This window comes from Pongo abelii, chromosome X (assembly GCF_028885655.2).
Source record: "Pongo abelii isolate AG06213 chromosome X, NHGRI_mPonAbe1-v2.0_pri, whole genome shotgun sequence".
Classification (NCBI taxonomy): Eukaryota; Metazoa; Chordata; class Mammalia; order Primates; family Hominidae; genus Pongo; species Pongo abelii.
Window position 1 is genome coordinate 90,599,292 of NC_072008.2, and position 26,491 is coordinate 90,625,782.

Here is a 26,491-nt window from a genome sequence, read left to right on the forward strand (position 1 = left end):
CTTGCTCTTGGTTCTCTTTCCTCATTCACTGGCTTTCCACCTTAGTCTTCTTTCCTACATTCTCCTAACCCTCTTAACATCTTCTAATCTTAACCCAAAAGACTCATTTGTACTCAGATGTTTAGTAAGCAATTCAAATTTAACACATCCAATATTTAATGATTCATTTGTTTTCCCCTAAACCTGCTTCTCCCACATTTTCCCCTATCTCAATAAATGTCACCTCCATTCTTCCAGTTTCTCAAGTTGAAGAGTCTCTCTCACAAGACATAGTCAGTCCATTTAGGAAATCTTGTCTATTCTACCTTCAACATTATCCAGAAATCTGGTACCTTTTCACCACTTCTACTGCTACCATCCTAACTAAAGCCCTCAGCATGTCTTCTGGAGTATTGTAATTGCTTTCTAACTGGTCTCCCTGGTTTTATCCCTTGTTTCCCTGTAGTTTCTTTTCCCCATAGCCAAGAGTGATCTTTTTAAAAACATAGCATCATTCACTCCTCTACTCAAAATTGTCCAGTAGCTTCTCATCTCACTTAAAGCCAAAATCTTTACCATGGCCCTATGTGACCTAGCTTTCCATTGTCTTTTTGATCACATCTCCTATCATCTCACTGCCTTGCCGCCACCCCTACATACACCACATTTGTCTTCTGTGTTTCAACCATATTGGTTCCTCAGACATACCTCAGGTCCATTACACTTGCCATCTGCTCATCCTGGAAGGCATTGCCTGCTGGTATCTATAGGGTGCACACCCTCAACTCCTTCAGTTCTCAGCTCATGTATCACCTTTCCAGAAGGCTTTCCCTGGCTGCCCTATTTAAAATTACAAATCACCTAAGCACTCCATATATCCTTCCTTGTTTCATTTTTTCACATAGCACTTAACCACCATCTGATATATATTTAATTAGTTTGTCTGTCTCACCTAACTCAAGTGTTAGGTCTATGTCACCAGAGATTTTTATCTGGTTTGTTCAGTGCTGTCTTCCTAGTATCAAAAATAAATTTGTTAAGTGACTAATTTTTCTTTTCATTTTAATACTTTATCAGGTGGAACACAGTTTATGCCTGACCCCAAGCTCATGGATCACGGGCAGTCCCACCCAGAAGATATAGATATGTACAGCACTAGAAGCTGAAGCAGACTGCATGCAGAGACTACACAGAAAACTACAAGATGTGTGACGTTGCAAATAATGATGAAAAAAAATCATGTAATGGGTAACTGATACGTAGAGTATTACCTAAACCAAGTTTCTCCCTTACATCTCCAAATGTGCAATTTGATAAATTACATAAGTGGTTAACACACAAACTGTGAATGCAATGTAAACAATATTAAATGATTGATGAGGAGACTTAGGTAGAAGTATTAGCTTGCATTTGATGACCTTTAAGGGCACTTAAAAAAAAAATGAAGACATGAATTCTAGTGAGATTAAAATCTAAAAATACATATATATACATATATGTATAAAGACACACATATTTATACATATAAACATATATTTCTGCTCTAGCTTTCCCAGATTAATGCCAACTAAATTTAGAATGGTGTATGGAAAGGTGTGTTTCCCTCTGTGTTTTTTTTCCATTTCCTAGTGCTGGAATAAAATATCCATGTTTTATGGGACTTGAGCTTGGCTTTGTCCCTTGGTTTTGTTAATGTTAATTCCTCTTAAATATCTAAAAACATCTCTACCTATTTGAGGGGGCATATGCTACACAGGCTTCCTAATACTGCTTAGCAATCCTTCTACTGGTTCCTAGGTGGTTTACTATTGTGTTCCCTGGAAGAGGTATTACAAACGTTTTATTCTCCTCAAGCCTCTTATAACTGTCAAAGTTGACTGTGCCTCCTATTTCATAGAGAAAAAAGTAAATTATTAGATATGACCATTCCCAAAACTTCTTCCCATCTACCTTCAAGACTCACCTCTTTTCAGCCATGCATCCCCCTTTTCTAAGACATGCTTCTCTTTGTGTTCTTGACCTATTTCCTTCCCATCTAAGACCATATTCCACCCTGTTTAATTTCTAGTCTTTGGTTTCTCTTTTTACTAGTTTCTTTCCTCCACCTCTACATAGCTGCAGGTCTTCTCTGTCTTAAATAAACAATAACAGAACAAGACAAAAACCTTTCCTTAACTCGGCCTCTTCCCTTGAACTGTTTTTTCTCTCTCCTTCCTATAATTGTTATACTTCTTTAAAAAGTAATTGTTACTTTTTGACAAAAGTAAATATTGTCCCTTTTTTCCCTACTTTCAAGTCCTCTCTATCTTGTGACATTCTGGCATCCATACCTGCTTAATTTTTTTTGAGATGAGGTCTTGCTCTGTTGCCCAGGCTGGAGTGCAGTGGCACAAACACAGCTCACTGCAACCTCCACCTCCCAGGATCAAGCAATCCTCCCATCTCACCCTCCCAAGTAGCTGGGACTATAGGCACCTGCCACCATATACAAAATACACCAAATACACCAAATATACAAATACACCAAATACACAAAATACCAAATACAAAAAATACTAATTTTTTGTATTTTTGGTAGTGACAGGGTTTCACCATGTTGTCCAGGCTGGTCTCGAACTTCTGAGCTCAAGCATCTGTCCGACTCAGCCTCCCACAGTGTTGGGATTACAGGCGTGAGCCACCGCACCCAGCCCCTACTTGAATTTTTATGTCATTATTGACTCCTCACTACTCTCTCCTTGAAACTCACTTATCCCTTTGCTTTCTATTTTTCCTGCTTTTGTTATTCTTCATTTTTCTTCTCTTGGTCTGAATCCTTTAAATGCTGAGGCTGCTCAAGTTTCATCCCTAGTCCTATTTTCTCATTCTATATGCACTCTCATTTTTCATTTAACAGACTTCACTGGCTTCAGGCACCATTTGTTTTATTATTCATATTTTCAACCCCCATATCTCTCTAGTGCTGTAGACCTTTATTTCTACTTACTAGTTATATTCACCTAACATCCCATAGATATGCCAGTGTCAATGTGCCTGAAACAAAATTGTCTCTACCTCCCGCTCCTTCAAATCTATTCTGTCTTCTCTAATCCTATAATTACTCTCCCTCAAGTCATCATCATCACTTTTCTGGGTTACTGTAATAGCCTTCAGGCCAATTTGCTCACTGTCAACCTTGCTGTCTCTCATTTCAGAGTATGTTCTGCTTGCAGGTGACAGTAAACTAGTTAAACAAATATTTAATATTAGCTTAAGCAAAAAAAAAAAAAAAAAAAAAAAAAGGCCTGTCCTATTTATAGCCTAGAATTAGGCAGTATAGGGTTGGGACAGTGGCTCATTGGTGCTATCAAAGACGTAGACTTTTTCTCTTTCCACTCTGTCCTCTACAGCATGCTGGTTTGTCACCTCATGGTCACAAGATGTCTGCTGTACCTCCAGGGAGCAGATACACATTCAAAGTAGGAAATAGCAGATAAAAATTTACACAAGATGCTTCTGACTCCCTTTTATCAGAAAAGTAAATGCTTTCTTAGAATCTCCTCAGAAGACCTCTGTGTATATCACAACCAGTACTTGTCATGTAGCCACACACTTAGCTCAAGGAAGATAGGGAATAGAGAAATCATGTTTCTTATCCCCTGTGGTGAGGAAGGCAAGGGGTAAGGGGTTGGGAACAGGTGCTGAATTAAAGCTAACATACAGTATCTGCTACCCTATTCTTCTAACCCATTTGTCTATTATGACATAGTTGTCTTCCTGACAACTATAATGAATAGTTGTCTTTCTGAAATCTTTAGTGGCTCATCATTGCCCACAGAATCAAAACCCCTTAGTTTGATATACAAGGCCCTTCATATCTGATTCCAGCTTACCTTCTAATCCTATCTTCCCTCTCCTTACCCACCCTACTGCTGATGTGTATTATATTGTCTTTATGACATACCATTTGTTTCTTGAACATGCTTTGCTCATTATTGCCTCTTTCTCTGCCTGTGCTAGTGTGTCCTCTTAGAATGTTCTTCCATCTTATCCTGCTCTACATTCTATCTTCTACCCATCCTACAAGTCCAATTCCAGTGTCGTGTTCCCTTTCTCAATCCTCCAGGGTAGAATTTAGATGTTACCTCTTTTAGAGATAGGTCTTGCTATGTTGCCCAGGCTGGTCTCAAACTCATGGCCTCAAGCGATCCTCCCACCTCAGCCAACCAGACGTGAGTGACTGTGCTCAGCCTTTTTTAAAAAAATGAAGGTATTTGATATGGCCGGGTATGGTGGCTCACACCTATAATCCCAGCACTTTGGGAGGCCAAGGTGGGTGAATCACCTGAGGTCAGGAGTTCGAGACCAGCCTGACCAACATAGTGAAACCCTGTCTCTACTAAAAACACACACAAAAAGTACAAAATTAGCTAGGCGTGTTGGCTCATGCCTGTAATTCCAGCTACTTGGGAGGCTGAGGCAGGAGAATCACTTGAACCCGGGAGGTGGAGGCTGCAGTGAGCCGAGATCGTGCCATTGCACTTCAGCCTGGGCACAAGAACAAAACTCAATCTCAAAAAATAAATAATAAAAAATAAAGGTATATAATATGTCTTAGATTTGATGAAATATGAGTGTGTGTGAGATCTGATCCAAGGTTTTAAAAAATTCATTTCAAATACTGGAGATAAATTCTGAGGAGCTTACTTATGAAAAACTAGCAAGTGATAGCTGGTATTTACAGATACGGTACTTTACACAATTTATGTAATTAATATTTTCTCTCAGACAAGGTTCCTTGTGGATATCACTGAATAATTTTTGTGTAGTTTCTATGCCCATGAAGTGCCTGGTAGGTAGTAGGAACTCACATGTTCTGCTATGCTGGTTGCAGCACAGGCACAAAAGTTAGAATTATTTCAAAGGACTTATACTCTACTAGGAAAGAGAGAAACATAGAAGTATAGTGTTGTACGTGGTATCTTCCCTAAGATAAGTACAACCAAAGAGCTATGGATGTTCAGAGATAGAATGTAGTACTGGGATGATGTCAAGGAGGCAGTGGTACTTAAGCTGCTCAAGGTAGGGAAGCAGTTTACTTGCTAGTTTTTCATAAGTAAGCTCTTCAGAATTTATCTCCAGTATTTGAAATGAATTTTTTAAACCTCAGATCTGAATATATTCAAACACCCATATTTCATCAAATCTAAGGCATATCATATACCTTTAATTTAAAAAAAAAATGCTGAGCAGAGTTGCTTATGTCTGGGAGGCTGAAGTGGGAGGATTGCTTGAGGCCAAAAGTTTGAGACCAGCCTGAGCAACATAGCAAGATCCTGCCTCTAAAAACAAACAAACAAAAAATGCTGCCAGTTGATCATTACATTTATCCCAACATCAGATATGTCAAATTGTGAAAAAAGAAGCATCTTAATTTTGATGAAATATGGTAGGTAAAAAATAGCGCAAAGCTAAGTATAAGTGACTTTTAAATTATCTGCTCTTTTGGATTATCACTACTGCTACTAGCCATTAGAATACTGGTTTGGATAATGGAAAGTTGACTAGAGCTACAAAATCTGTTTCAAAATAAAAGATCTGCTCAAACAAGAATGTGATGATCACTTGCTGTATTGTACAACAAAGTCAAACTGCTGTTAGACTCAGGTGACAGTCAAATGTTGGAGGCTGTGTTGGGATGAGTTGTTACAAGGCCTCTTTCATTCTTCCCATGCCATGTCCAGGAGTTCTTCTCTGTTAAACCTGAAGAGATGCCAGCCCTCCTCAGAGGAAAGGTCTAAAGCCCCTCGACTAGTATAGTAGTTGATAGAAGCTTGGTTCCAAATGACGACAAGAAAGCGCATGCAGTTACATTGAGTTGTGATGGCTATCTGTTTAAAAACAAACAAGCAAATATTACTTTCATTTGAAAGTATAATCTTCATTAACACATACATTTTATTGAAGGTCTACTCTATGCAAGACACTATGTGTGAATAATACTTCCAAATATAGTAGTTACCTTTTGAACTTTTCTATAGCTGTAAAAAGAAAAAAGTCACTGTTCTGAGCTTTAAAGCCCTCTTTAAAATCCCAAAACTGATTTGCAAAGCCTTTATCGTACAGAAAAGGTGTACCTAAAAGAACACATGTTCTCATATGTTTCCAAAATACAAGAAGATCTTGCTTTTATAGTCTTGTAATATTCATACTGTGAGCCTGTTTTTTTGAATAAAAATGCTTTCTAATCTCCCTCCTCCTTACTTTCACTTGATAGCAAAAAGGGTGTATAGTGTGGTTGTGGATTATATATAAATCAATTTTAATTGACTATAACTCATATACTCTATATGATCATCTGATTTGAAAATCCAGTTTAATTTGGGTAGAAATTTGAAGTATATGTTGGGGTTATGTTCAAATGGTGAGATTAATGATTTAATTTATGCCCTGTGAATATTTATTGAAGAAAAGGTTAATGTATAGAATATCAATACTAATTGTAATACATACCTGACTTAGCCTCTTCAGCATTTCAGCTCCAATACCTAGGCCTTTTAAATAGACAATGCAAAATGAAAACTGCAAATTTCACTTAACTAGTTATTTGCTTTAGTTTAAAATAAATAATATCTAAAATTCTGTATCTGCTTTTTGTATATTATTAATAGCTTCTGGAAACACAACTCATGAATGCTTTCATATCCCTTTTTCCTAATTGGAATGAGATACCAAAGGTCATAGAAGAGTTTGGGTTTATTTTAAAGATCAGTGAAGAAGTGAGTCTCTGCCACTATTGTCTTATAACGGTATATTTCTTATCTATTTTTACTGAAAACCACCTAAAATGTAAAAGCATTTTTTAAAGATAAAAGTATAGCTGTGTGGCCAGGCACGATGGCTCACACCTGTAATCCCAGCACTTTGGGAGGCCAAGGCAGGAGGATCACTTGAGCCCAGGAGTTTGAGACCAGCCTGGGCAACACAGACCCTGTTTCTCCAAAAAATAAAGAATTAGCTTGGTGCTGTGGCACATGCCTGTAGCTCCAGCTACTTGGGAGGCTGAGGTGGGAGGATTGCTTGAGTGTAGAAGGTTGAGGTTGCAATGAGACATGATCACACCACTGCACTCTAGCCTGGGTGACAGAAAACCCTGTCTCAAAAACAAAATAAAAAATATATAGCTATGTGATAGCTTGGCTTATTCAAACTTTGAGAAGAACTAATAAAATGTTTTTCTCATCTGTGACTGAGTCTTCACAGTCACAGATTAGATCAAACTCATTAGGATAGTGATCAAACTCATTAAGTAGCAATAAGTTACATTAACTAAAACACCGTATGTAAAGCCCTATCTCCTTAAAATATGTCATTTTAATTTTTAAAGTATTTAAAAGTAATATCATAAATTTTAGTTTTACCTTGGTAAGCTTGTGTGACATAAAAGTCCTCTAGGTAAAGTACCTTGCCAGTCCGTGAGTCATATGTAAAGTAGTACATGGCAAATCCAACAGTCAGTTTGCCTAGGAAGGGAGAAGAAAGGGTGTAGAAAGGTTGTGTTGAATCTTAGCCAGTTCTTTACCCCCAAATTGAATGTCTTTTGGCGTTTGTTTAACTATTAAAGTAATAAATGCTCACTGGAAAAAAATAACAATACAAAAACATATAGTGTAGAGGACTTAAGTCCCTTAAAATACAACCTTTAAGATATAAGCCCTCTTTTTATAGTGTGGTGTACGGTCTTCCAAAAAATTTTAGCTGGGCGCAGTGGCTCATGGCTGTAATCCCTGTGCTTTGGGAGGCCAAGGCAGGAGGGTCGCTTGAGCTCGGGAGTTTGAGACCAGTCTGGGCAACATAGTGACACCCTGTCTCTACAAAAAATAATATTAAATTAGTTGGACATAGTGGCACATGTCTGTAGTCCCAGCTACTCGGGAGTCTGAGACACTTGTGCACAGGAGTTTAGTTGGAGGCTGCAGTGAGTCATGATCATGCCACTGCACTCCAGCCTGGGTGACAGAGCGAGACCCTGTCTCTTAATAATAATGCTTATACAAACATAAGTACATACCATGCATTTTCTTTAAAAAAACTGGGTTTATACACATTCTCTTCTCTTCTGCTTAATAGTAATTATATGCTACAAAACTGTACTATTTTTCAGCATGGAAAAAATATACTCCAGATTAAACTGGAGAAGAAAGATTTACTCTACCTGATGGTTTTTGTTGATCGTTTACTTCTGCAATCAGGCAGTAGAAAAGGGGATTGTCCCCAAAGCCATCTCTGAGTAAATCTGAAATATCAATTCATATATAGGATGTCAGAAAGTTTATAGCAGAGAGAAGGAGATGGTGGATAGGAAGCACTAGGAATTTCTCTCTCCACCTGGATAGCAATTGTATTGGTGGAATCTGAAGTGAATATTTTGGAACTCTGGTGTTTATCTGAACATTTGCAACTTACAGGAGACAGCCTGGCTGGTCAACTGCAGTTAATTTGGATCAAATTCAGCCATCAGTGAGGTGGCAGCTACCCAGCACTCAGCACCCTCTACTCCATGGGAACAGCAACCTGTATTTCTGTAGCAGCTTGCTGGAGCAAGGGTGACCAATAAACATCTTGTCCTCAAAATACTGAAGTTCTGTGTTTTGACTGTGTATTGTTACTGTGATCACTCAGGTGAGGACTTGGAGGTTAACTGCCATTGTTCCAACCCCCACGAGCTGAAGTGGCTTCCAGGAGATTTAAAGGAGCTGCCCTGTTTTATGAGACATTTGGGAATTAAAAACATATATACAGGGGAATTTAGAAAGTTACCGTGTGTGACTAGATAAAGATACAGAGGGGACCTGAGAACACATTAAGCTTTCAACTCAGGCTGATCCCTGACACAGAGACACCCTGTAATGCTTTAAAATAAACTCCATCAAATCCTGGGGAAAAAGGAGAATCTGATTTCCAAAGTTACCATAGTATAAGTTTCAAATGTCTAGCTTTCAACAAAAATCACAAGAAACGATGGTCATTCAAAGGAATAAAATACATTAACAAAAAACACACCTGAAGAAAGCCAGATGTTTGACTTACTAAACAACTTAAAACATCTGTCTTAAAGATGCCCAGAGAGATAAGACATGCACAAATACAGGAAAATATATATAAACAAAATAATATAGATTTAAAAAATTCCACCCCCTAACATTCTGAAGCTTAAAAGTTCAATAACTGAAATGAAAAAAAAAATGCACTGCACTGGAGGGGTTCAAAGGCACATTTGAATAAGTTGAAGAAAGAATCTGTGAACCTGAAACTAGGCCAGGTGAAATTATTGAGTCTGAGAAACAGAAAAGGGATGAGGAAAAGTGAACAAAGCCAAAAGTGTCTGTAGAACATCATCATCAAGTGGAACAGGATATATCTTGTGGGACTTAGGAGAGAGAGAGAGAATTTGAAAAAATAGCTGCTGAAAACCAAATTTGACATAAAACATGAATCTACAAATACAAGAAGCTCAACAAACTCTAAGTAGGATACACCCAAAGAAATCCACACCAAGACACATTATAATGAAAGTCTCAAAAACCAAAGACAGAATCTTACACAGCAAGAGAAGCAATATGTCATATATGAGGGATCCTCAATTAGATTACCATCTGATTTCCCATCAGAAACCTTGGAAGCCAAAAAGCGGTGGATTGATATTTAAAGTCTTGGGGGCGGGGGGAGCAGGGACTGTCAACTAAGAATTTTATATCCACCAAAACTGTCCTTCAAAATGAGGGATAAATTAAGACATTCCCAAACACCCCCCACCGCGGCCCCCTCAAAAAAAAGAAACTGAAGGAATTCATTACCGTTAGACCTGCCCAGCAAGAAATGCCAAAAGGAGTCTTTCAGGTTGAAATGAAAGTAATCTAAACAGTAACTCAAAGTTGTATGAATAAAGATTTCTGGTAAAGACAGATATATGAGCAATTATAAGAGGTGGTATTGTAATTATGTTTATACAGTCGACCCTTGAACAACATGGGTTGCAACTGTGCAAGTACACTTACACGTGGATTTTCAAACACAGATCAAGAACGATATTCATTGGAGGAGAAACCCACATATACAGAGGACTGACTTTTCATATATGTGAGTTCAGTAGGACTCACTGCGGGACTTGAGTATGCATGGATTTGGGTATATGCAGTGGGTCCTGGAACCAATCTCCTGCATATACTGAGAGATGACCCTAACTCCACGTTTTGTTTTCTACATTGTCTAAAAGACAAATGGATAAAAATAATTATTAATTTTTATTTTTTTGAAACAGTCTTTCTCACCCAGGTTGGAGTGCAGTGGCATGATCTCACCTCGCTGCAACCTCTGCCTCCTGGGTTCAGGTAGTTCTCATGCCTCAGCCTCCCATGTAGCTGGGACTACAGACACCTGCCATCATGCCCAGCTAATTTTTTAAAGTATTTTTAGTAGAGATGGGGTTTTGCCATGTTGGCCAGGCTAGTCTCGAACTCCTGGCCTCAAGTGATCCACCCACCTCAGCCTTCCAAAGTGCTGGGGTTACAGGCGTGAGCCACCATGCCCAGCCTAATGTATGTTATTGGGCACACAATGTATAAAGATGTAATCCCTGACATCAATAACAGAAGAGGGGGACAGAGATATATATAAGAAGAATTTTGTATGCTATTGAAGTTAAGTTGGTTTAAATCAAAATTAGATTGTTATAACCATCAAATATAATCCCCATGGTAAACACAAAATATCTATAAAATACACACATAAGGAAATGAGAAGGAATCAAAATGTTTCACTACAAAAATAAAACACACAAAAAAAGGTCTAATGGAGGAAAGTAGGAACAACCAAAAGCTTTAAGGCGTATGGAAGACAGTTAAATAGTACAGGTGAGTCTTTCCTCATCAGTAATTACATGTAAATGGATTAAAGACTCCTGCCAAAACACAGAGATAGGCAGAATAGATTAAGGAAAACAAACAAACAAAAACATGATCCAAGTATATACTGTCTACAAGAGACATACTGTAGATCCAAAGTCACAAATATGTTGAAAATGAAATGATGGAAAAAGGTATTTCATGCAAATAGTAACTAAAAGAGAGCTAGGATGGCTATACTAGTATCAGACAAAATAGACTTTAAGTCAAAAACAGTTACAAGAGACAAAGTACATTATGAAATGATAAAGGAGTTAATTCACCAAGAACATATAGCATTTATAAATATACATGCATTGAACGTCACAGCTCCAAAATACATGAAGCAAACACTGACAGAACTGAGAGAAGTACACAGCAAGACAATAATAGGAGATTCAGTACCCACTTTCAGTAATATATAGGACAACCAGACAGAAAAGTAGATGACTTGAACACTATAGACCAATTGTATCTAACAGACATATACAGAAGCCTCTAGCCAACTACAACAGAACACACATTTTTTTCCCTCAAGTACACATGGAACTTTCTTTATGATAGATACATTAGGTCACATACCAAGTCTTAATAAATTTTAAAATATGAAAATCACACACAGTATTTTTTCTAATGACAGTACAATGATACTAGAAATCAGCGGGGAAAAAACTTGAGAAATTTACAACTATGTGGAAATTAAACAACGCACTGTACACAACCAATGGGTCAAAGAGGAAAGTATAAGGGAAATAGGAAAACACTTAGAGAGATGAACGAAAATGAAAACACAACAAACAAAAGCTTACGAGATGCAGTGAAAGTAGTGCTCAGAGGGAAAATTATAGCTGTAAATGCCATTTAAAAAATTATCTAAAACAATAATCTAACTTTATGCCTTAAGGAACTAGAAAAAGAAGAGCAAACTAAGCCCAAAGCTTGCAGAAGTAAGGTAATAATAAAAATTGGATAGACATAAAACAGAGGATAGAAAAACATGGAGAAAATCAATGAAGGTTGATTATTTGAAAACATCAACAAAATTGACAGACTGACAAAGAAGATGCAAATAATTAAAATCAGAAATGAAAATAAGGACATTACTGCCAACACTACAACGTTAAAAGGGAGTATAAAAAATTATGATTTATATAACAACAAATTAGATAACCTAGAAGAAATGGACACATTCCTTCAAACATACAAATTACCTAAACCTACTTAAGAAACAGAAAATCTCAACAGACCTGCAAGAGTTTGAATCAGTAATCAAAGATCTCCCAACAAAAAAAAGTAAGGAACTAAATGGCCTCGTCACTGGTGAATTCTACCAAACATTTACAGAAGAATTAATACCAGTCATTCTCTAACTCTCCCCAAAAAATGAAGAGACGGGAACACTTTGTAATTAATTCTGTGAGGTCAGCATTACTCTGATTCCAAAGGTAGTCAAAGATATTAGAAGAAAGTTACAGGCCAATATTCCTTAATAATATAGGTTAAAAAATTCTCCACAAAATTGGAAATTGAACTCAACAGCATATTAAAGGGATTATTCACCATAATCAAGTGTGATTTATCCTAGGAATGTAAGGGTGCACCAACATAAGAATATCAATTTAATACATCATATTAATGAAACAAAGGGGGAAAAACCCACATAATCAAATCAATGAATGCCGAAAAAGGCGTTTGACTAAAGCACAACACTTTCATCATAAAAGCTTTTATAAAACTAGGAAGGGACATTCCTCAACATGATACAGTGTACTCATGAAAACATTATACTCAATGGTGAATGACTGAAAACATTCCCCCTAAGATTAGGAAGAAGACAAAGATGCCCATTTTCACCACTGGTATTCAACATTGTACTGGAAGTTATGGCCAGAGCTATTAGACAAGAAAAATAAATAAAAACCATCCATAGGCCAGGCCCAGTGTCTCACGCCTGTAATCCCAACACTTTGGGAGGCCAAGGCGAGTGGATCACCTGATGTCAGGAGTTTGTGACCAGCCTGGCCAACATGGTGAAATCCCATCTCTACTAAAAATACAAAAATTAGCCAGGTGTGGTGGCATGCACCTGTAATCCCAGCTACTCGGGAGGCTGAGGCAGGAGAATCGCTTTAACGTGGGACGTGGAGGTTGCAGTGAGCCGAGATCGTGCCAATGCACAACAGAGCAAGGCCCTGTCTCAAAACAAAACAAAACAAAACAAAACAAAAAAAACAAAAAAAATCCATAGTAGAAAGGAAAAGGTAAAACTATCTCTATTTGCAGATCACATGATTCTATATAGAGAAAATTCCAAAGAATCTAAGAGAAAGCTTCTAGAGCTGTAAACAAATTCAGCAAAGTTGCAGGGTACAAGATCAACAAACAAAAATAAGTTGTGTTTCTATATAGCAGCAAAAAACAAACCAAAAAATAAATTAGGAAAGCAGTACCACTTACAATAACCTCTAAAAGAATTGAATACCTAGGAATAAATCTAATCAAGGAGGTTAAAAACTTGTATACTGAAAGCTGTAAAACATTGCTGAAAGAAACTGGAAAATATCCAAAGAAATTAAAAAAAAAAAACAACAACCCTTTGTATGCATAGGAATACAACATTTGGTAGGATGCCAATACTATTCAAAATGATCTACATATTTAATGCAGTCCCTATTACAATTCCAACGGCCTTTTTCACAGAAATAGAAAAGCTGATCCTCACATTCCTATGGAATTCCAAGGGGCCCCAAATAGCCAAAACAATCTTGAAAACAAAGAGTAATATTGGAGGACTCACACTTCCTGACTTTGAAACTTATTACAAAGCTACAGCAGTTAATACTGTAGGGTAGTGACAAAAGGACAGACATATAGACCAATGGAACAGAATAGAGACCTCAGAAACAAACCCTGACATATCTGATCCATTGATTTTTGACAAGGGTTCTATGACCATTCATGGGGAAAAGGACTGTCTTTTCAACAAACAGTACTAGGGAAACTGAATATCCATATGCAAAATAATGAAGTTGGACCCTTAACTTCACACCATGTACAAAATGTAACTCAAAATAGATCAAATACCTCAACATAAGTGCTAAACCTATAAAACTCTTAGAAGAAACATGGGAAATCTTCAAGACATTGGATTTGGCAATGATTTCTTGGATATAACACCAAAAGCACAAGTGACAAAAGAATGAATAAATTGGACTTTATCAAAAATAAAATCTTTTGTATGTGAAAGGATAATATCAAGAGTAAAAAGGCAACCCATGGAATGGGAGAAAGTATTTGGAAATAACATCTGATAAGGGATTAATATCCAGACTATATAAAGGACTCCTACAACTCAACAACAAAAAGCAACTCAATTCCAAAATGTGGAAATATCATAAATAGACACTTCTCAAAGAAGATATACAAAGGGTCAATAAGCACATGAAAAGGTGTTCAACATCACTAATCATTAGTGCAATGCACATCAAAACACAATGAGATATCACTTCATACCGACTAGGATGGGTATTACAAAAAAACAAAAATAAGTGTTGGTGAGGATGTGGAGAAATTAGAACCCTTGTGCTTTGCTAATGAGTATGTAACATGATGCAGCTGTTGTGGAAAACAGTATGAAGGCTCCTCAGAAAAACCCCAAAATTATCATATGATCCAGCTATTCCACTTTTAGGTACATGCCCAAAATAATGAAAGCAGCTACTCAGACAGATACTTGTACACCAATGTTTCACAGCAGCATTATTCACAATAGCCAAAATTTGGAAACAGCCAAAATAAACAAAATGATATATATATCTATCTCACATTTTATATATACACAATGGAATGTTATTCAGCTTTGAAAAGGAAAGAAATTCAGATACAGGCTACAACTTGGATGAAACCTGAAACATTATGCTAAGTGAAATAAGGCAGACACACAAGGACAAATATATGTTTCCAGTCATATGAGGTACCTAGAATAGACAAATTTGTAGAGATAGAAAGTAGAATAATAGTTATGAGAGCCTAGGGGGAGGGAGGTCGGCAATGGGGATTTATTGTTTAATGATTACAGAGTTTCAGCTGGGTGATGAAAAGGTCTGGAGATGGATAGTGGTGCTGGTTGCACAACAATGGATGTATTGAATGTCACAGAAATATACAGTTACAAATAGTTAAAGTGATATGTGTATTTAATCACATTTTTTAAAAGTTTACGACAATAGGTAAGAGTAAACAAAAATCAAATATCTCAAATATCTCACCGGCCTCTATACAAGTACATAAGGACATTTTAAGATGAAAACAGGACTGGGGACATTATGAAATTACTGCAATTTAAATATATACTGAAATCCTAAGGCAGGATGCTGGAGTATACAAAGTATTCTGTTGTTTGTTGTTTATGATTGTTACATATTACCCTGAGCAGTATTTTTCTAACTACAATGAAATAGTGTAGGGGCATTATCTCAACATAGTACAGATTGAGTATTTCTTATCCAAAATTCTTGGGACCAGAAGTGTTTTGAATGTCTGATTTTTTTTTTGATTTTTAAAATATGTCATTATATACTCAACAGTTGAGCATCCCTAATCTGAAATCTGAAATGCTCCAATGAACATTTCCTTTGAGTGTAATGCCAGTGCTCAAAAAGTTTCTGATTTTGGAGCATTTCAGATTTCAGATTATCAGGTTAGGGATGCTCATTTTGTTATGCTGTTTCAGTTTGAGTACTGCTTTCATAGAGTGTACATTACTTTCAACTTTGTATTTCTTACTATTTATTTTAAGCCAACAAAATTACTATTTAGTTAACATTCTAGTGGTGTTAATTATCAAGTATAAGAACATAAGTATCATCACATAAGACGACTGATCCATGATCTATGCAGTTCAGAATTCTATTTCTGACCAAGGCACTAAGACTAGTTTGTTAGGGCATGGCGCAAAAGACTCCACAAAACATCCCATAACTTCCTTCTGAATCTGTCACCCAGTATTATAGTGAAACCATTTATCTCCTTGGTAGAATGTTCTCAGTTTATTACATGCATTCTGAAGTATTCAACTTCAAGGAGTTATCCTTCATCGATTCTTCTAGATTTTGATAACTGTCTTCACCTAGTCTTTGCCATTTGTAATTTTATATACATTAATAATCTTTTCATCTTCATATTTACTGCCTAAAATGTTCTAATTCAGAAATCACTAGCCTATCCTATTAATCTTGATGACTATCAAAATGTAGTAAATACTTTGAAAATATTTTAAATCATTTTGCTTTTATCAATTTCCTTGTATCAAGTTACTACCAACATACTGGGTGTTAAATTATACTTTTTTGACTAGTAACACTCCTCATTTTACATTCTGAAAACCAGCTGAAGTCTATTGGAGCTGTAAAGGTGTAAGAGCTCTTAAGTATCATTTTTGTACTAAAAATAAGGAAAATAAAATAGTGGAGCACTGCCAAAGCTATCAAATTTATGTCCTGTACATGTTAGTAATGGTGTCATCTTTATGTACCAAGAACAATAGCTTCCACATATCTAAGTAGTACTGTGTGTTTCTTTTTCTTGCTCTGAAAATACCACAAAACTTCTTACCAGCTGCTGTTAACTCCATTGCATCTAGCATGTTTTCACAGGCAGCCAATTCCTGTCAAAGTAGATGAAACCTTCAGTTTATGATTTAGCAATAAATTATTAAGATGATAATCATCATAAAATGTGTATCAAACATTTATTGACACGTGATGTCCTGGGCAGTGTTAAAAGTGAGTCAGACTTAATCCCAGTCATCTAGAAACAAAATCTAAAACAGTAATGCAACAAAAAGATGTATAAATATTATTAGAGAGATTAACTATGTTTATACCTCACACATATGAATGTCAATTATCCAGATTAGTAACCTTGAATGCAGCCAGAAACTGGGAAGTAAAGCAAAAAAAGTTACTGAGCATTCAAGGCAGCTGTCATAAAGTTTATGTACTATGAAGCTCATACGGTTTACAGAGAAGTCTCTCAGGTGTTTGCCTGTGAGATGTTTTTGCCAGTTTAATTTGAGGCTTTTTTATTGTGGCTTTTTACTATATCATTTTATTTTACATACTCAGGTTCTTTCCTTCACGGTTTATATCTCATGCTTGGAAAGCAAAAAATATTCACTCGTTTTCTTTTTGAGATTATAATATTAACAAATTGATTTGTTCAACTTTTTTTGGCGTAAGAAGTTAGGTACAGTTTCACCTTTATCTTTTCCTCCCAATTGTCCCAACAGCACTTACTGAATAACCCATCTTGGCTGACTTGACATGTCCTTTTATCATATACTACATCCTCATTTACAGTCATCCCTTTGTATCCATGGGAGATTAGTTTCAGGACCTGCTCCCTCAGCCCCAGGATACCAAAATCTGAGAGTGTTCAAGCCCCTTATATAGCAGACTATTTGCATGTACCCTATGTACATCCTCTCATATACTGTAAATCATCTCTGGATTACTTACAATATCTAATACAATATAAATATTATGTAAATAGTTATACTGTATTGTATAGGGAATAATGACAAGAAAAAAGTCTGTACATGTTCAGTACAGTTGCAATTTTTACAAATCTTTTCAATCCATGGTTGTTTGAATCTACAGATGCAGAAGCCATGGATACAGAAGGCTGACTGCATACTTAGGAGAACTTCTGGACTCTTCATTCTGTCCCATTGATCTATCTTTCCACTAGTTACCATAGTATTTTAATTACTTACAGTTTTGTAATATCTGGTATAGATCATCTCCCCTCATTACTCTTCTTTTTTGAATTTTTAAAATGTTTCTATGTGAAAATTTGGAGATTTTGACCGGAATTGCATTAAACTTTTAATGGAAAAAAGCTTTTAAAATACAGGAGAACCCCAAGGGCCAGATTACATAGAGCATTAGTAAGAAGTTTGGATTTTATTCTCAAGACAACCAGAAGCTCAGTGGAGTTTTAAGCATTTTGGCTGCTGTGTAGAGAATGGATTGGTCAGGGAGGACAGTATTTATGTCGATACCTCCCCTAAGACACTGTAAACTCCTTGAGAGTAGAGACTGTAATCCAAGAATCCTTATATCTTTTATACTACTTGGTATATAATCTTCCCCTAATATGCATTCAATGTTTGTATAATGAACAAAAATAAAATATTAATATGACCCAGCACCACACCTTAAGGACCACCGCAATAAAAAGCTTTAGAAATTCTGGTAAGCAAGAAGTATGGCTGCCTGGCAATGAAATGACTAGGCTCCCAAATAATGCTGTGATGTGGTGATTGAGAATAGTATAAAATGAGTTAATACAGAGGATACTTGGAATGGGACAGTCAATAAAACCTGCAATATGTTCAGCTAAGCAATTACTGTGATTGCAAACTCTAATAAACTCCTCTGCAAAGAGAATGTTTTGCAAACTTAGCAATGAACAGGAGTTAGGACAAATGGACATAAAATATTAAGAAGAGCATAAAACTCAAAGCCAATTAATCATTATATACATGTATGTGAGAGAGTAATTTAGCTTTTCTATTATTTTTCCACAGTGAATACTCATTAAAATTACTCCCAATAAACATCTTATGTATTATCAGATACATGTGGCAAATTAAAAAGTAAATGTGGCCGGAAATCCTTCAGATAGTTTCATCGAAATGGGGTAATCTAGTGATGTATTATTCCCTTGGTGATGACAATGGGCATTGCTTGGAAAGCTAGGAAAAGTGCATTTGTCCAGGTAAAGAGATTAATTGTCATTCAACAATAAATTTATTAATTGCCGACCGAGTGTCAGATGCTAGAACTACAAAAAACTCTTTAAAAAATGTTTTCTACCACCTGGAAGAATGTGGATCTGTAATAATCTGTTGGGCATAGTATTTTGATAGGTTATCTAATCATTCAGATTAATGCCAGTTATAGAAATGATGTGAGAATTTGTGGAAATGGAATAGAATGTAAGCCATAAAAGGATAGATAACCCAATTCTTACAGATCTGTAACCAGGCCTAGAATCACTTCAACAGGTGGATTTCCCTAGAAAACTATGGGTATTTTATTTTGGCCATTAAAACACACTCTCCAAAGGGAACACAAACTTGGCCTGATTTAGATAAGATTTAAATATATTAGTGAGGATATTATTAAAACATTTTCATTACAAAACACTTATGAGGGCTGCATATCTATAATCTATGCCTTGCTCCAGCCACATATTTACTCCATAAAGAACCTGGTCTACAGCTTTATATGGAATTGTGTAGGTTGTCCATCACATAAATGAGTGCTTTCAGCACCACAGAACTTCAGCACAGTAACTGTGACTACTAGATAGCTTGTCCCTTTAATTAACTGGAATGATTTCCAAGGGAGCCATTAAAATAAATATTTAAATAAGAAATATGTAACCCAGCTCCTTGGCTCCTGGGGCTGTCTGTGGATGGGCTTCAGTGATCAATGAACTGTCTGAAAACGTATGGAAAATTTGTTGCATGTGAATATTGTTTTTTAGGTAGCTGATCATCAGTTTCTACAAGTAGGTGTGGCCTTAGAAGCAATGCGACTCCCTACCGCAAAATCTTAGCCACTAAAATATGAAATTCTATCATTGGTCGGTAATTTGTTTAAGGTAAGCATTTCTTTTCTCTAAGACACTCTTTTAAAGTTAAAATTTCCCCAGGAAAGAGAACACATTCAGTCCCTAAAATTTCCAGGAATTGGTTCCCCTATAACTTTTTGAGCCCCTTACTATATGCCAAGCAATTTATGTGTAATCATTTTATGTTATTGTTTCATAACAACAATCTTTTGAGATATATATTGTTATAATCTTGATTTTAGATGCAGAAAATGAAGAGTAAAGAGGTTAAGTAACTACCAGAGGTTATGTACACATAACTAGCAGAGGCAGAATTCGAACCCCAACTATGCCTCCCTTACTCTTTCAGCCCTACACCAATGCCATGAGGCTCCATGTAATAAAAATAGGCTTACTTTAATCAGTCGCAAAATTTCTGGGCAGTCTCTAGCCTCTGCACGTCTTATTTGAAAGTAATCCATGCTTGTTTGCCTCATGCCCATTTGGATCACACTTGGTTGGCTCCTGCCTGGTTGACTCAGGCCTGGTTGGCTCAGCACTAATTGGTTCAGGTCTTGTTGGCTCAGGCCTGGGTGACTCGGCCCCGGTTCCCATATGCCTGGTTGACCCCTGCCTGGATGGCTCATGCCTGTTTGGTTCTTACTTGATTGTCTAGTGCCTGGTTGTCTCATGCCCAGTTGGCTGGGGACTTGCTGGCTCATGCCTGGTTGCCACATGCCTGATTGCCACATGCCTGGTTGCCACATGCCTGGTGGACTCTTGTTTGGTTGCCTCGGGACTGGTTGGCTCAGGCCTGTTTGCCATGTGCCTGGTTGGCTCATGCCTATTTGGCTTGTGCCTGATTGGCTGGTGCCTACTTGTCTCATGCTTGGTTGGCTCCTACCTGACTGTCTCATGTCTAGTTGCCACATCAGTGGTTGGCTTATACCTGATTGGTTTGTGCCTGCTTGGCTCGTGCTTGATTGTCTGGGGCCTGATTGGCTTGGGCCTGGTTGCGATGGACCTGGTTGGCTTATGCCTGCTTCACTCAGGACTAGTTGGCTCAGGCTTTGTGGCCACATGCGTGGTTGGCTCCTACCTAATTGCCATGTGCCTGGTTGTTTCATGCCAGGTTGGTTTATGTCTGGTAGGTTTGTACCTGATTGCCTCGTGCCATCTTGGCTCATGCTTGGTTGTTTCATGTCCACTTGGTTCATTTCATATAGGCTTGCACTCCATTGGTTCATGTCCAGTTGCTTCATACCAACTAAGCTTGGGCTTGGCTGGTTTATACCTGTTTGGTTGGAATCTGATAAACTTGATTGGTTTGCGTCTGGTTGGCTCATGTCTGTTTGGTGCTTACATGATTGGCTAGTGTCTGGTTGCCTTATGCCTGGTTGGCTGGGGACTTGCTGGCTCATGCCTGGTTGCCATATGCCTGGTTGACTCATGTCTGGGTGGCTTGGGACTTGCTGGCTGATGCCTGGTTGTTGCATGCCTGGTTGCCACATGCCTGGTGGACTCATGTTTGGTTGCCTCCGGACTGGTTGGCTCAGGCCTGTTTGCCATGTGCCTGGTTGGCTCATGCCTATTTGGCTTGTGCCTGATTGGCTGGTGCCTACTTGTCTCATGCTTGGTTGGCTCCCACCTGACTGGCTGTCTAGTTGCTGCATCACTGGTTGGCTCATACCTGATTGGTTCGTGCCTATTTGCCTCATGCTTGATTGGCTAGGGCCTGATTGGCTTGGGCCTGGTTGCGATGGGTCTGGTTGGCTTATGCCTGCTTTGCTCAGGACTAGTTGGCTCAGTTCTTGTTGCAGCATGCCTGGTTGGCTCCTACCTAATTGCCATGTGCCTGGTTGTTTCATGTCGGGTTGGTTTATGTCTGGTAGGTTTGTACCTGATTGCCTCATGCCAGCTTGGCTCATGCTTGGTTGTTTCATGTCCACTTGGTTCATTTCATATAGGCTTGCACTCCGTTGGTTCATGTCCATTTGGTTCATACCAAGTGAGCTTGTGCTTGGCTGGTTTATGCCTGCTTGGCTCGAGTCTGATAAACTTGATTGGTTCGTGCCTGATTGGTTCATGCCCAGTTGATTCCTGCTTGGTTGACTAAGGGTGGGATGGCAGATGATGGGTTGGCAGACAACTGATTGGCTGATGGCTAACTGTCTTGATGGAACAGGATCCCTTAACTGTAGTGCTGTGGTGGGAGGTTGTTGGCTGTTCTCAGTTCTTCTCAATTTGATTTGCCGACTTTGAGATACCCCTCTATCAAGGTGGGAATTGGAAAAAGAGAGGACCACCTCAGGAAGGTTATTAATGCCTCCGATTTGCTGGAGATGACTTCACCAGCGACCACAGCTGCAAGCTTGGCTGAGTTTCAGGTTGTCATCTGGCCTTTCCCTGCCAAAAGCGGGGAAGTAAAGGGAAGAAGAAAATGATCCTGGGGGAGTATAACCACCAGCCCGCCCCTGCGTGGTCACTGCATCATAATGGCGAAGTCACAATGCAGGTATCAAAGTGCCTACGTGCTCCCCCGTGTGGTGAGGGTGGGGCAAAGCAGGGCTCGCTTGACCACTTTATTTCATCCTCTCTTAAGAGCTTAAAATGGTGAAGCAAGAGGCTGTAATGAGTCTCAGAGCTTATGCTTGGCACTCCCAAGAGTCCCTGCTGTTTTAGCGAATTCAAATAAACTTGCCCCAACTCCCCTCCCTTTCCCTACATCCCATTCCTCAAATAATTCAATTCCTATTTCCTTCCTCATTTTTCACTTACACTGGAAACTAGTTGTCCCGATGAAGTGCTCAAGTCTCGAATGCAGATACTACGTCTTTAAAAATAATAATAGCTGGGCTGGACGTGGTGACTCACACCTGTAATCCCAGCACTTTGGAAAGCCATGGCGGGTGGATGGCCTGGGGTCAGGAGTTACAGACCAGCCTGGCCAATATAATGAAACCTCATGTCTACTAAAAATACAAAAAATTAGCTGGCCATGGTGGCGGGCACCTGTAATCCCAGCTACTCGGGAGGCTGAGGCAGGAGAATCGCTTGAACCCAGGAGGTGGAGGTTGCAGTGAGCTGAGATCGCACTATTGCACTCCAGCCTGGGCAACAAGAGTGAAACTCCGTCTCAAAAATAATATTAATAATAATAGCTACAGCTAACATTTACTGAGTTCCTTTATGGCCTAGGCTCAGTGGAATGTACATTTCATTTTCTTATTCAATCCACATCAACACTATTATCCCCAATTCTGAGGAAACTGACTCAAAAGATTTGGTTACCTCCCCAAGGCTTCGTAAAAGTTGGTGGAGAGCCTGAATTCAGACCCAGATCTATCTTTCGAGGCTTTTTATTATTACTCCGTCCTGCCTCTTAAACACATTCCACTCGTTCTCCATCCTCATATCTGTGAGGTCAGGCATTTTGTCCTTTTACCTCTCCCCTCTGCAGGATTCATTCTCCCATCATTTTAACTGCTGGCTTACTTCCTCAACAATGTATATTATATAACTGGTTCTAATATTGTTTCAGATGGAATATTGTTTATTTTTTAAATATACCAGAGAACTTTGGTTGAGGCTGTTCTAAGTCTCACGCTGTGATAAGGGCTTTACATATGTATTATCTCACTTAATCATCAAAATAACCCCGTGATGCATGTACTGTTGTTCCCCATTTTATCAATAAACTGGAAGTTAAGTTAACTCAGTTCCCCAAGTGTAGTAAACAGAGGAATGGGGATGGGTATCCAAGGCCCATCCCATAGATAGAAGCTTTCAATTTAAATTGGAGAGCCCAATCACTATTAGGCCTATGCTAGCTATAAATTGTACCTAGAGAGCCCATCTTAGCATGACAAGCAAATCAAGTCACATCGCAGAACTATGTCAAGCCTAATACAAATTAGATGTATGTGTGTTGCTGCTTTCCATCTACCTTATAGTAAAAACAAGAGCTAATATTTAGTGAATTATTTCTGTAGCGTCAGGCATGGTTCTAAGTAACACTTGTATTAACCCAATCCTCATAACAATCCAATGAGGTAGGAGATAGTCTTATCCCCATTTTTCAAGTAAAGAAACAGATTGAGAGAGGTTAAGTAACTTGACATAGGTCACACAGCTAAAAATCCAGACAAAACAAGGAAAACCCAGTTATTTTGTTTTCTTCTGAAATGCAGGCAAAGAGATGAGATAATTTTGCTGTTTACTTTACAAAATCAAGCAATTTGCATAATTTGTTGTGAGAATGGATGAAGTTTGTCTTTTGCTTTCTTAGAGGAAGAGGCAAGTAATAGGTTTCTGGTTGATGTCTTTAATAAGTAAAGTTAGAAAAATGCAGTTTCATAATCTAGAATTGGTTAATGAGTTTATTTTGCATTTTCTTTACATGAATTGAAGACTATTTAGATATTTGTTTTTGTTATTTTTAAATAATATTGGGTTTGAACATAATGTATTTTTGTTTTTAAGGGAACATACACAAAATACATTTTTGCTTAAAGTTACTTATTAGAATAATTTGTCCCATCTTGGAAACTCAGAATAAGACTGGCTCCATCAAACATTCAAAAATCCACTTTAATTGGTACACCATCAGGGAAAACAGTTTTTAATAGACTGTTTTTAAAAAAGCTTCAGTGGTCAATCTTTGCCACAAGGCGGCAGTGTTATCCAGTTTAGGAACCAAAAATCTAAGAAATATTGTAAGCTTGTTTATTTGAATTTGAAGTTTTCTTTTATTCCAGATATTAACAGAAAATTTCTAAAAGCCTAATTTTAGTTTCAACATACTATTTTATTAAAGATCTAGTTTAGGTAGTGAGTTTTGTAGGCCAAGACTTCCAAAATTCTTTTTCTAAAACTTCAAAATGTACATGCATTGTCCACTCTACCAAAATGTTTTGAATTAATGTAACATATGAAGCCACCCGTCAGAGATCTATAATACATACAATCCCCTTTTCTGTAGGTGCTAAGTAAAATCCAGACACTTTTAGTAGCAGAATGTATCCAAATCATGAGACAACAAAGTATATTACCTGCAGCAAATTTGTAAGGGTCTGTAGCAACCTCAATTCTTGCTGCCCCAGAAGAAAGAATTAGACTGAGGGGGATAAGGTGGAAGAAGAGACCAAGGCAAGTTTTAGAGCAGTAGTGAAAGTTTATTAAAAAGTTTTAGAGGCCAGGTGCGGTGGCTCAGGCCTGTAATCCCAGCACTTTGGGAGGCCGAAGTGGGTGGATCAGTTGAGGTCAGGAGTTTGAGAACAGCTTGGCCAACATGGTGAAACCCTGTCTGTATTAAAAATACAAAAAATTAGCCAGGCATAGTGGTGAGTGCGTGTAATCCCAGCTACTCAGGAGGCTGAGGCAAGAGAATCGCTTAAACCTGGGAGGTGGAGGTTGCAGTGAGCTGAGATCGTGCCATTGCACTCCAGCCTGGGTAACAGAGTGAGACTCTGTCTCAAAAAAACAGCTTTAGAGCAGGAAGAAAAGGAAGTAAAGTACACTTGGAAGAGCGCCAAGCAGGTGACTTGCGGGATGAAGCGCACGGTTTGACCTTTGACTTAGGGCTATATATGTTGGCTTACTTCCGGGGTCTTATGTTCCTTTTCCACCAATTCTTCCCTTGGGCAGGGCTGTCTACATGCACAGTGGCCTGCTACCGCTTGGGAGGGGCTGCATGTGCAGTGTGTTTACTGGAGTTGTATGCATGCTCACTTGAGGCATTCTTCCCTTACCAGACGAATAATCCTAGAGGGTCACATACCTGTTAGACTCTGCCATTTTGCCTTTTAATGCGCATGCTTGAGTCCACTCACCCAACTCCTGAGATCTTATTGGGAAGATGCTGACCACCAGTTTCAGGTTTTTATATCTAAGGGAGACTGCCTTTCCTGGTGCCAGCTGTGACCAATTATTATGTTAGCAAAACAGTTAACAACTGCCTGACCATCACCTGATGGTCGCCTGACATTCCTGGTCAGGGGGGCTCTCCTGCCCTGCTCATGTCTGCCTGACTAACTACTGTAACATTTCCCCCATCAAGAGTTCAAGACCCTAATTCTTTGGGGAAAATGAATGAAAGTAAGTCTTCTGTAACTGCTTCCTTTTTCCTTCTGACAGTGCAGGGCTGGTGATGGTGGTTCTGTGGGTCTTGGACTCTTGCTACCTGTCAGGGCAGGGTGGCTCCATGGGTTAGTGAAAGTGGTATTTAGCTAGGTCCAAGGGAGTCAGGGGCAGAATTATGCCTCTGTTGTGTCCCACTGATGGGTAGTCTAGGGTTTCTCGGTAAAAGGGTGACTCTTGAATATTGAGAGGATGATATCCCTCACTGAGGATCATTTGGAGCGTGATGGCCTGAAGGCAAGAGGAGACAAATCAGGTTATTTTTTAGAAGAATGTCAAACCAAAATAATAGGCTGCAGATAGCTCCAGAAAATCCTGAGGCTACTGACATGCTGCAGTAATGCCTGCTAAGAGTTAGATGCATGGGGTTGTTAGCTGATTTCAATATGTGCCCGGAATTAGAGTGTTGATCCACATTTTTGCATTATCCATCCCTTTTGTTTCCTCTGAGCTGCAGGCAGAGATCACTAGTTGGTTCAGAGGAAAAAGCAGGGTTAGTCTACATTGCAGACAAAAACTCAAAAACAACTGATGAGTCTAGAGCCTAATAACATGTATACTATATTTTTTTAAACATAATTTTTCTGTCTCCAGTCCTCATTTGTATTAAAAACAAATCATGATAAGACTGATTTGTTTTGCAAAATAAGCTTTAGTTTTATTATACTTGGCTTGATCATTTGCATAAAGCACAGCAAGAATAATTATTTGCCATATAAGCTCCTTTTAAAATTGGCTTTGATGGAACTTTGTTCCATAAGAAATCTCAGGTAAGACTTTTTAAAACCTTAAGCCCAGCCATAGGTGGGTGCTATCAAATACCATATGAA

The 26,491-nt window shown here is 38.2% G+C and overlaps 2 protein-coding genes across 5 annotated transcripts in view; one reads left to right on the top strand and one right to left on the bottom strand.

Moving 5' to 3' along the window:
• Positions 1-26,491, top strand: part of APOOL (apolipoprotein O like) — a 142,892-nt gene that overhangs the window by 81,825 nt on the left and 34,576 nt on the right. For 2 of the 3 annotated variants that reach the window (XM_024240347.3, XM_024240348.3), the window contains one exon: positions 1,057-6,602. In XM_024240347.3, coding sequence (XP_024096115.1) covers positions 1,057-1,145 — 89 coding nt within the window. In that variant the 3' untranslated portion in view covers positions 1,146-6,602. 3 annotated transcript variants of the gene reach the window in all.
• Positions 5,572-22,020, bottom strand: SATL1 (spermidine/spermine N1-acetyl transferase like 1). 2 transcript variants are annotated; one of them, XM_054544796.1, is made up of 6 exons: positions 19,940-22,020; positions 16,515-16,566; positions 8,174-8,254; positions 7,380-7,481; positions 6,472-6,512; positions 5,572-5,849 (listed from the first exon to the last, which is right to left on the bottom strand). In XM_054544796.1, the coding sequence occupies exons 1-6, from the start codon at positions 21,608-21,610 to the stop codon at positions 5,679-5,681; spliced, it is 2,118 nt and encodes a 705-aa protein (XP_054400771.1). In that variant the 5' UTR covers positions 21,611-22,020; the 3' UTR covers positions 5,572-5,678. The 2 variants fall into 2 exon arrangements, with proteins under 2 accessions (XP_054400771.1, XP_054400772.1); XM_054544797.1 differs by lacking the exons at positions 5,572-5,849; positions 6,472-6,512; positions 16,515-16,566 and having other exon boundaries at positions 7,424-7,481; positions 19,940-21,980.